Source organism: Schistocerca piceifrons, chromosome 8, assembly GCF_021461385.2.
Source record: "Schistocerca piceifrons isolate TAMUIC-IGC-003096 chromosome 8, iqSchPice1.1, whole genome shotgun sequence".
In the NCBI taxonomy this organism is placed as follows: Eukaryota; Metazoa; Arthropoda; class Insecta; order Orthoptera; family Acrididae; genus Schistocerca; species Schistocerca piceifrons.
In genome coordinates, this window is record NC_060145.1 from 80,820,014 (window position 1) to 80,832,453 (window position 12,440).

Sequence of the window (12,440 nt, forward strand, 5' to 3'; positions counted from 1 at the left end):
TAATCCTACTGCTACCAAAAAGACTTGCCAATATTTGCATGCACCCCATACCTTTTCAAACTACCTAACACTTCTTCTAAGAGTTTGTTTCTCCCAGGTATTTTTTGCTATCAATATATCGTCTACATAACACATGATCTTCTCTTTTAACTCTTCACTCAATACTTTGCTGAGACCCCTGATAAATGCAGCTGAAGATACAGGTAATCCAAAAGGGAGCCTTTTGTACTGAAAACACCTTCCGAAGGCAATAAATGCCGTGTGTTTTCGGCACTCGGGATCGAGCTCTATCTGCCAAAAGCTCGATCACAAATCAAGTAAGGGAAACACCAAAACCCCATGAAATCTTTGAAGGTGCTCCTCAAGCCTTTCAGGGCGATCCGTCACTGGCACAATAATGTTATTTATTTGGTGAGAGTCTTAACACCAGCTGAATTCCACTGTCCTTTTGTCTACTATGTGTAGTAGACTAGTATACTCAGATCTCGCTCCCTCAGTTACACCTTTGTCCTCCATTCTTCGTAGTTCACCTAGAACCCTTTCCTGGTATGACCATAGGATGGCATAAGGAGGTACCCGAAATGGTCTGTTTCTTTACCTCAAATTTATATTGATACCCCTTAATGCATCCGGTTTTCGGTAAGATGATCACTGCATTATTTTTGAGTGCAAACTCCAACCCTTGTCTGTTCATATATCTGTTTTCCAGATTCTCAAGTTTCGAATTAATCTTACTGTTAATTTCATTAATCTGCTCATGTTATAACTTGAAATCTGCTCCATTCTCATTATTTTTTTCTACACTCCTCCCTCTGAACTTTGTTTGTCTGTGAATTGAAGTTGTAAACAGCTCACTGGTATTTTAGCTTTTATTGCCTTCTCATCAAATCTGATTTTTATTTTTATTCTCTCCCTAACATTTACTCACCTCTTCCTAGATCAATGATAGCTTTCTGCACTAAAAGAAAATCTACACCGATTGTTATATCACTGTTAGTTTCTGTATTATGAACAGATTTGCAGTCATCTGGTGTCCTTGACATTCTATTTCTGTACCCTTTCCAACTAACGCACCTCATACCATTGTTTTTGCATTGGAAGCATCGGTGGATTAACTGAATCCTTGCATTTAGTGAACAGTCTATCGGAAATAGCTGAGAGTTTTCTTGCACTATTTCAGCAGTACCCATAATTCCTCCAATTTGTACTTTTACCACCAGATAGGTTTCCTGTTTAGGTAATGTTTCATTTTCATCATGTAATATCTCCCTCATGTCCTCATTCTATAATTATGTTATTGCTTGCGAGATCGTTTACAAGCGCATTTTCACTAGTGCCCATAGTCTGGACTAGTCAATGTTCAGTCTACTTCATTTTGTCATACTCTCCCAGGGTTAGGTGGTCTAATTATGATTGATTGTTCCCGATTCCTGTTATTATTCATTCCACCCTATCCTTGATCAAACTGTTCGCAAGTTTATCTATTGTCACCCCATGATACGCCATTACTTTGTGGCTCCCACCTTCGTTCATTTTGTTGCCTATATTCCGCGCCATAGTTCTTCCACTGTATGTTGTTCCCACTAAGATACCTATGGCCCATGTTTTGGTGAGGTGGCCAATTTACATTGTTTTGCCAATTATAGCCTCTATTATTTCCTCTGTTCTCGCTTCTTTCACTTTGCCCTCTCTCTCTGCCTACGTTTTTCTCGTGCCTGATGCTCATTGAAAGCGAACTCCAACTCTTAGGGTACCCTTGAATCCTTCATCACTTCCACATCGGCCGATGAGCATTTTCTGGTAGGAAATTGGCAACTTCATGTAACGCAATCTTATGATCTCAGCCGGTGTGCATGGGTCATCCAAATACTGATTTTTCTTGGTCGAGTTTCTGAAATACTTCACCAGACTACAGAACCCTGAACTCTCCAAGCCTCTGCTCATTATTATTTCTTGTTTTATCCTGTCTTGTGTCTCCTTGTACCAGTATTTGTTTAAAAATGCGTCACGAAACTATTCATATGATGTGCTTGTTTTTGCAATGTTCTGCATGCATTCGGCCGATGTTCCCTCTATACGTGAACATATGAAGTCCAGTTCGTACATCGGAGGCCAGTGAAGAGGTAATGATAAATCAAATTGTCCAGTGAAAGTTTTTGGGTGTAAAACATTACCATCATCTTCTTAATGCTGGAATTTTCGTACAGAGATAAAATGCTTGAAATCCAAAATTTCATTAGAATTTCTTACTGCTGGACCTACCACATTCTCACTTGGTGCTAACATTTCCTGTCTACTGTTACCTTGGGCATCCTCTCTTCTACTCCGTCATGTTTTCATCACTGGAAAAATGTCCCATGGTGCGCATTATTGGGTGACAAGTATGCATATGAAATGTCTCATTGCTGTTCTCCGTATTTGCAATTTGCGACCCAGTCGTGCCCAGTGTAGACGCATGCGCCATATCTCTAGCGATATTTTGTTGCTCTGCAGATAAACTTTCAGTCTGTAGTTTGCGAGCAACTCTTACATTCGAGCACATTCCAATATCGTCTGGGCTTGGACATGATTGTGCTGAATTTGAAGTGTCTCTTTCGGTTTCTGTTATTTCCAAATCGCCTACTATTTATTTTCTGAGATGTGATTTTTGACTAGGTTGCGACCTGACTTCCTGAGATAATCGCATAATTTCGGTTTCTATGTTTTGTTTAAATAGTGAGAGCTCTTCGGTCAATGCCTTACTTCGTGCAATTTCTGTCTTTTTGCAGCTGTGTTATTTCTACTTGCTTCAAGCACCTCTGTAACTTCGTCAATGCACTTCTACCTATCTTCATCATATTTTCTGTCTTCGCTAATGTTTCAAGAGCAATCCACTTTGCACCCCCTCGCTAGTAATCTCGCCTCATTCGCAGCTCTTCTGACCTCCGCAATCTCTCGTTCTAGTTTTCTTTGGCGTGTCAATACCTCATATTTCACTTCCGTCTTTGCATGTTTTATTGACTGGATCTCGACACTAATGTTTTGAATTTTATTCCCCATTTCTGAACTGAGCTGAATTTTACTTACCATTGCTTTTAGGTTAACACGAATTCTTTACAGACGAATGGAAAAACTAGTAGAAGCCAACCTCGGGGAAGATCAGTTTGGATTCCGTAGAAACACTGGAACACGTGAGGCAATACTGACCTTATGACTTATCTTAGAAGAAAGATTAAGGAAAGGCAAACCTACGTTTCTAGCATTTGTAGACTTAGAGAAAGCTTTTGACAATGTTGACTGGAATACTCTCTTTCAAATTCTAAAGGTGGCAGGGGTAAAATACATGGAGCGAAAGGCTATTTACAATTTGTACAGAAACCAGATGGCAGTTATAAGAGTCGATGGACATAAAGGGAAGCAGTGGTTGGGAAGGGAGTAAGACAGGGTTGTAGCCTCTCCCCGATGTTGTTCAATCTGTATATTGAGCAAGCAGTGAAGGAAACAAAAGAAAAATTCGGAGTAGGTATTAAAATTCATGGAGAAGAAATAAAAACTTTGAGGTTCACCGATGACATTGTAATTCTGTCAGAGACAGCAAAGGACTTGGAAGAACAGTTGAATGGAATGGACTGTGTCTTGAAAGGAGGATATAAGATGAACATCAACAAAAGCAAAACAAGGATAATGGAATGTAGTCTAATTAAGTCGGGTGATGCTGAGGGGATTAGATTAGGAAATGAGGCACTTAAAGTAGTAAAGGAGTTTTGCTATTTGGGGAGCAAAATAACTGACGATGGTCGAAGTAGAGAGGATATAAAATGTAGGCTGGCAATGGCAAGGAAAACGTTTCTGAAGAAGAGAAATTTGTTAACATCCAGTATTGATTTAAGTGTCAGGAAGTCATTTCTGAAAGTATTCGTATGGAGTGTAGCCATGTATGTAAGTGAAACATGGACGATAAATAGTTTGGACAAGAAGAGAATAGAAGCTTTCGAAATGTGGTGCTACAGAAGAATGCTGAAGATTAGATGGGTAGATCACATAACTAATGAGGAAGTATTGAATAGGATTGGGGAGAAGAGAAGTCTGTGGCACAACTTGACCAGAAGAAGGGATTGGTTGGTAGGACATGTTCTGAGGCATCAAGGGATCACCAATTTAGTATTGGAGGGCAGCGTGGAGGGTAAAAATCGTAGAGGGAGACCAAGAGATGAATACACTAAGCAGATTCAGAAGTATGTAGGTTGCAGTAGGTACTGGGAGATGAAAAAGCTTGCACAGGATAGAGTAGCATGGAGAGCTGCATCAAACCAGTCTCAGGACTGAAGACAACAACAACAACAACAACAACAACAACAACAACATTGCTTTTAGGTATAAAAGGATGTCCAACACACTTGTGTTATCTAAATCTTCTCTCCTATTGTAACTTCCTCTACTCTTAGGTGATCTACCATTTTCCATTCTTGGTATTCAAGAAAGTAATCACCATGCACTCCTGAGATGCTGCCTCGTGATTGTCACACTGACGGCAAGCTATCACGATTCTTAGTTGTTACGCATTCACTTGGACTCCCTACATTATAGTCCCGTATCTTTAAGATTGCCTCAGTGTGTGTCTGTTCCTAATCTTCGCTATCAAATTGGCCACCACGGGTTTGACTGTGTCTATCATCCTCAAAAAGTTCTCTTGGATTGGTATTCTCCTCACCTGTTCCTTGTGCTGCTAACAAAGCTAACTCATCCCATACACTTTCTTGACTATCTGTTGTGCTTTAGTCGAGTTCCCCCTAGTTATCATGGAGTGATCCCTGATAAGTTCTCTCTTAAAAGTACACACAATTTACACTACCCACATTATGTAACGGGCATGTAACATAAAATATGAACAGCAAACAAGCCAAACTAATGACAACATCGTGAACGAGCAGTGTTACTACAATACAAACAAAATAAGATGACAAATGACACAACACAAATATCAATAAATTGCCGCCAGCGGGCTGAAGTGTAACGCCTCTGAAAAGAAATAAAATACTACACGCAAATAATGCTTTTAATGTTATCGCGTGACTTTACCACTGCAAACTATACAAGCAAGCTGGTGATCACTATCAATAACACCTAAACATTACAAATGGGGAAAAAATTTTCTGAAAATTTCAAAGGTTTCAAACCACTTTATGGCTACTATCAGGAGACTCAAAGTAGGATCCTGGTAGGGTAAGCCATATCCAAGATGCTACTCCAGGCAGGTGTAAAATGAATGTGCGCAATAGAAAATACTGAACGCGAAAATGAAGATTTGGCCCTGTCTGACTACCCCCTGAAGCAGAGCTTAGGACCTCTTTATGGCGATACTACCTCCTCCTCCTCGTTCTTTAACATACAAATTACAATATAAACATAAATGAATGATAAAGGGAACTAGTAACTACAAAATCATAAATGCTGTTTCTGCTTATACATTTATTGTAGATTAAAACCCTTTTATATGTTACAAATGTATGTATATTAATGTCTAGTGCACATAGACACAAATAAGTTTCAAAATTAATATTAGTGATAAGTTGCCAAAATCTGTCACTTTTTATGGTTACGCTATCTAGTATAAATAATGCGAGATGACTGACATCACGTACGTACCAAACACTAGAAGACATTAGTTTCAAAGATGATCTACAGTGGTGTGCAGCCTCAGTGGAAATAAGTTATGTGATCTCAGCTGTTTTGCTTTATAGCCCTAATAAGCTGAAGCAATTAGCAATATTACTGTATGTACTGTGTCTGGTCCGTCAGTGATGCTTCTCGTACTCGTCTGTGACGACAGAATTATTCGAGCCACAAAATATAAAAACAACTCGTTCAAACACTATGACGGCAGAAAGTGGTCCTGTGACTAGTATAATCTAATACTGTCTTCTCCTCTCTGTGTTGTACAGACAAACACTAACTCCCAGCTACAAGGACAGAATTCAGATAATGTCTCTATGTGAGCATCGACAGAAGTAGTGCTCTCAATCACTGAACACTGTGTACTCTACGACAACTCCCTACACGGAGGCGAAGTCCAGAATCGTATAAGTTTGCATCAGTACAGTGCCTAACAATTCTAACTGGAAAATCTCCTAAAAGCAAAGACAGCAAGTCCCTCTGTAGCAACAAAGCTGATACTGAAGTGACCGTCACACACGGGTGCAAAAATCGGAAGACCTCTTTCATCCACCGCTGGTTTCCCAGCAAAGCTTGGCTACCCTCCCTCTTAAAAGCAGAAGGCAAATCATATTCTCGAAACCATGGAATATTGTCCCTCTCTACAGATTCTTCCGAACACTGACCAACCATATTTTAGTCTTTTGTTGTCCAGTGCAGAAAGTTCATGAGGAAATACCTAAACCCATTAATTAGGAATTCATACAATGGTATGCTTCTCAGTGTGAAATACTTGGAAATAACCCATTCTGCGTGATTTCAGAGTTAACGACCCCTTGTTCCTCTCTGCTGCGTCCAAGACTTTGAGTTTCCGAAGTAGTATCCGGTTATCCTACTGGCCTCGCTACAGTAACGGCCAGCTGCTGCCGTATTTTGCTTCAGCACACAGGTGCCCTAACCGTCAGTCTTGGGTTACTTACTGTGTTAAGCAGGACCAATATACCTGTGTGGGGTTTTCCACCCAGGGCCTGAGTTACGCATGCTGTTTCATTTCCACTGGCGTTCCAACCTCTACTGGTATAGGCAATCATTCATAACGCTGTTTTGATAATACACTCAATCACCTTTCATGCAGTAAGCGGCGGGGCGGCGCGCGCGCGCATCTCTGCTGTACGGTGAGAAGCAACTTTCCTTCTCATAATGTTGTTAAATTCCATCCTGGATTTTTCCATTGTTTGAAGAAAAAAACTGTTTGATTTCATTTTTAATTCATACAATTTTTTCAGTATGTCGGTTACTCTTTGTCTTACTGCAATTGATTTTTAAGCCTCTATTCAAATATGCTATATGGGTTTGTCTTTTGATTGTGTACATTTTTCTCTGTTGTAGACAGTCAGTGCAATGGCAACACAGTGTGGTTCATGTATGTGCCATTTACATGTATTCCTTCCTATATATTCCAGTGTAGGTATCTGAGAACTCACATTGAGACTACAGAAAACAGTTTAGGTAATGTGGAATGTTCTTGTTGGACTCGTTTTGGTTTGAAATGTTTTATTAACCTTATGAAGAGGGGTGTGTGTGTGTGTGTGTGTGTGTGTGTGTGTGTGTGTGTGTGTGTGTGTTCCATTATCTTTACATGTCCAAACTATGTTAACATGCTCTTTGCAACTCTATTATCTAACTTTTCTACTCCAATTTCCTCCCTACCATCTTCATTTCTCACTTTCTCCCCTTGTTTTCCATAATATAATACTTAGGAATTTCATATCACTGGCATGGATTCTGGTCACCTCTAGTCATTGTGAAGGTCTCTGATGCTCTGTCAATGTGGGCGAAAGTACATCTTGCTCAGGGCTTCTTTAAACCTCATTGGTACCACTCTTCCCCAAACTGAACCCACCACACACTGAGAAGATGGATCATTTCATTGTACCCTTTTGCTGATAGCAACCTCCATCCTTGTGATTCTTCAGTATTACACTACTGGGATATTTACAGTTGTCCACAGTTTCTATTATCCTGTCCTTTAATGTTAATTTTTCCTTAACCTCATGTCCCTTGGTTCCCTCCATAGTCCTGCATTTCTCCACAGTGCATAGATGCCATATTTCTCTGTTTCATTTAAGATGTCTAGTTATTATTGTACAGCCTTGCTGTTGGTTCCCCACAACATAACTTCATCAAACAGGCAATAGCTTCAGCTCCCTTCCTTTAACTTTTTTTTTACTCATTTTTTCCATTTTGTAATTTCACTGGAATTGTGCTATATCTGCTTCTAAAACCAACATGTTCCTTTGTCTGATTAGAAATTGTATTATTTCTGTGCAGTTGGTGGGAAACTGTAGTAAACATAATGTAAATTAAAGATAAGAGTTGTTTAGACGGTGATAAGCTAAATAAACTACTCCCTTCATACTAAAATTGTAAGCCCAAACTGACAAATTGAATGCACATTGCAGCAACAGCGTCAACAGCAACAGCAGCAAGAGATGCTGTCAAAACTGATAGCAGCAAATCAGCATGTGCAGTTGGCTCAACAGAGGCAGCAACAGCAGCAAGCTGTGCCGTCTCACATGGGGCATTTCACCGTGCCGCCTCCTGTACACCCGGTACTTCCCGCAGTTCCTCCTTCACTGTCACCTCTACCTCCAGAGCTTCAAGTTATGGTGAATAATGCTCAGCCCAGCCATGAACTTCTGCAGAGGCCTGAAGCCAAAGCAATATTACAAGGTTGGTGCATGTTTCTCTGCAGTTTTTTTCATCAAAAGATGTGAACCTTGTCACCAACTGTTTGTCTGTAAGTGGTATAAAACATCTATGTGTAATTAATATCCTAAAAACCTGTGATTGGTTGTAGCACACATTCTGCTGTGCCACTGATATCAGAAATGTAAAAGAAAAAAAAAGTGCGCTAATGAAATACTCAGAGTGGAATATGAATAATGGAAGAGATAAAGATAACATCTCACTTTTTTGATCAGACATCGCCATTGATAAGCATGTAAACATGGTGAGTCACAGATAGGCACAACAAAAAGACTGTCGAAGTTTCTGGCCAAACAGGCCAACACACACACACACACACACACACACACACACATATATATATAATGGAAGGAAACATTCCACGTGGGAAAAATTATATATAAAAACAAAGGTGAGGTGACTTACCGAACAAAAACGCTGGCAGGTCGATAGACACACAAACAAACACAAACATACACACAAAATTCAAGCTTTCGCAACAAATTGTTGCCTCATCAGGAAAGAGGGAAGGAGAGGGGAAGACGAAAGGAAGTGGGTTTTAAAGGAGAGGGTAAGGAGTCATTCCAATCCCGGGAGCGGAAAGACTTACCTTAGGGGGAAAAAAGGACAGGTATACACTCGCACACACGCACATATCCATCCACACATACAGACACAAGCAGACATATCCACACATACAGACACAAGCAGACATATCCACACATACAGACACAAGCAGACATATGTCTGCTTGTGTCTGTATGTGTGGATGGATATGTGCGTGTGTGCGAGTGTATACCTGTCCTTTTTTCCCCCTAAGGTAAGTCTTTCCGCTCCCGGGATTGGAATGACTCCTTACCCTCTCCTTTAAAACCCACTTCCTTTCGTCTTCCCCTCTCCTTCCCTCTTTCCTGATGAGGCAACAATTTGTTGCGAAAGCTTGAATTTTGTGTGTATGTTTGTGTATGTTTGTGTATGTTTGTGTATGTTTGTGTATGTTTGTGTATGTTTGTGTATGTTTGTGTGTCTATTGACCTGCCAGCGTTTTTGTTCGGTAAGTCACCTCATCTTTGTTTTTATATATAATTTTTCCCATATATATATATATATATGTGTGTGTGTGTGTGTGTGTGTGTGTGTGTGTGTGTGTGTGCACCCGCAAGCACAGTGTCTGGCTGCGGGCTCAGCATCCCTGCTATATTGTGAGTAGCAACTATTCTTTTCATAATATTGTCACTATACCAGCTTGGATTTTTTCCATGGTAAGATTTAAACAGAGTGAGGACATTTATAGCTCCCAGAGGAATCCTCCAGATATATTTTCTGTATGTGGTGCCTCACAGGTTGTAATTATTTGGGAGAAACATACTATTTTAGAAATGCCAAAAGCAGCTGACAAATAAATCTTTAACTTCCGACTTATGTGATCTGATAATCTTCATGTATCGTAAACAGTGTGAATGGCAAATTTCTTATGGTGACATCAAATATAATAAAAACCATCTTGCTGCACTGCTTTCAGTAGTAAAATACTTTACATAATTAACAATATCAGTGCATTCTGCTGTCAATTACATAATGTATTTTATTGTTGACACAAGGTGGTTTTTATTTTCCTTGGCAATGCAGTAACAACATTGCTGTGTAGGCTAGTATAAATAGTTTTGATACCCGAAGGAGACTGGAGGTGGCTGAATTTTGTGCAGTGCACAATGGTGTGTAGTTGTAGATACTTTGGAGGAGGGGGGGGGGGGGGGTGTCAGTGGAGTAGCAGAGGAAGAGGACGGTGATTGTACACTGAATGAAGTTAGGGTGGAGACAGGTGGAATTGAATGTGGGGACAAGACACAGAATTGACCACCCAGTGGTGGAACACTCCACTGAATGCAAAATGATTGATTTCAGTGGTAATTTAACAACTCTGGCTGCATATATCCTTCCTCTAGCACGAGTTCTCCACAGTTGTGTAGTTATTCATGTAGAACTTCCTTTAATCTTATACTACTCCATGTCTCAAATCTTCACCAGCACCTGCCCCAGATCCACCACCCCACACCTGCCCAAGGACTCTAACCTCTCATTCTGCACTCACGTCCACCTCCATGCAATCAACATCTTCCTGTGTTTTATTTCCCCCTCCTGTATCATTGTGCACTCTGCACAAGTCCTGCCTGTGATCAGATTGAGTTCAGAGGATCCACATTCCTACCCTGTGTGCTTGCCCACTCCCTGCCTCCTTTCTTTCCTTGCCTGCTCTGCGATGAGCTGCAGTGCCAGCACAATCCCCGTCAGCTGGGACAATGTAGCCATGTGGGAATGGAAAGCAAAATATTGTAGGACAATAGCCATAGCAATAATTATAGGACTATTACCGAATACTGCAAGTAGTAAGTTAGAAAGAGCAGAAAATGGAGAATGTAAAGGTCCTCAGTTATCACTGTTAATAGATATCCAGTTAAAATTAAAAATGGTACAGTAAAAATATTAATCTGTTACACCATCCATAGTAATGCTGTTGCTCAGAGGAAATTGGAAAATTGCAGCTACGCCTCTCTCTCTCTCTCTCTCTCTCTCTCTCTCTCTCTCTCTCTCTCTCTCTGAAATTATGTGAAGTTCAATTAATTGATAGTGATAAAAGCAAGAGAGTAAAAGTTGTGCCTAACATTACTTATTGAAAGGCTCGAGTCTAGTTCATTCTAATTGTCAGAATGAGATCATGTAACCATTCTTGGACTTTTAATGTGCTGCATGCAAATGAACTATGAATGGAGTAACCAGTTTGATGCTGCAACTCTCGAGCTTTAGTAAGTGTGGGGCAAAGTATTAAATAAAATATATTGCTTCAAGTTGTCCCCCCCCCCCCCCCCCCCTCCGCCCCGCTCTTCTCCTCTTCTTTTGTCCTTTTCCCCTCTCTTGGGAAGATGTTTCGTGCCTCCATGGGCTCTTGAAGCTCATCTGTGTTGGTTTACTTGTAGGACTCTTCTCTCTTGTACTGCTCCTTCCCTATACTGCTCTTTCCCTGCATCGCTCTCTCCCATCCTTCCTCCGCTGCAGCATTTGAGGCCATTCTTTCTTTCCTCCTCATCTTTTCTTCTCCTCCCTGATGGCCACCCATGTGTTTGACACATAGCAGGAGATGGGTAATTGCCAGCTCCAGATTGGCATAGTGAGGTAACAGGCGAATTGTGGCACCCTGAAAATATTCTAAGTTGGCGTGGCTGCACAGGACATTTGTCAAAGCCGCAGTCTGGCTGCGACCATGTGGCGCGGGACCGTAGCTTAGCAACCGTGTGATGCCGCACAATGGCCGGTCCAGCTGTGTGGCTGGGAATTCCGCTGTGACGAGGACGGTGCTTTGTGTCAATGATGGGGATGCCTATGCCGGGAGTGCCAAAGATGACAGACTTTGTGAAACCTTAAGTCCAGACATTTCACACTTCATATAGAAATTAATAGTAACCAGATGAATCATAGTACCTCAAAAAGAAACATGTACATTACTATTATTTGCACGATGATTCTGATTGTGTAATCAGATTTCCAAAATTTAAATGTTTCATCTGATTTCGTCGATGGACATGACTTTCAGAAAGCTATTAGTGTAAACCTAAATTAGTATGTATTACAGGAATGTAACTTAAGTAGTACATGAGTTATTGGAGGTCAAAGTGGCAGATTACTATTGATCGTGGCAGGCCATAAGTACTCCACTGTTACACGAAAAAAAGGTAGCAGCATGCTTATAAATGTCTTCGTTTATATCCAATATACAGGGTGGTCTATTGATCGTGACCGGACCAAATATCTCACAAAATAAGCATCAAACGAAAAAACTACAAAGAACGAAACTTGTCTAGCTTGAAGGAGGAAACCAGATGGCGCTATGGTTGGTCAGCTAGATGGTGCTGACATAGGTCAAACGGATATCAACTGCGTTTTTTTTAAATAGGAACCCCCATTTTTTATTACATATTTGTGTAGAACATAAAAAATACGAATGTTTTAGTTGGACCACTTTTTTCGCTTTGTGATAGATAGCGCGGTAATAGTCACAAACATAT

General features: G+C 40.5%; 1 protein-coding gene across 7 annotated transcripts in view; it reads left to right on the forward strand.

Annotated features, from left to right (window-relative positions):
* Window positions 1–12,440, forward strand: part of LOC124711454 (eukaryotic translation initiation factor 4E transporter) — a 289,788-nt gene that overhangs the window by 205,237 nt on the left and 72,111 nt on the right. For all 7 annotated transcript variants that reach the window (XM_047241541.1, XM_047241542.1, XM_047241547.1 and 4 more), the window contains one exon: window positions 8,094–8,364. In XM_047241541.1, coding sequence (XP_047097497.1) covers window positions 8,094–8,364 — 271 coding nt within the window. The remainder of the gene's footprint in view (window positions 1–8,093; window positions 8,365–12,440) is intronic.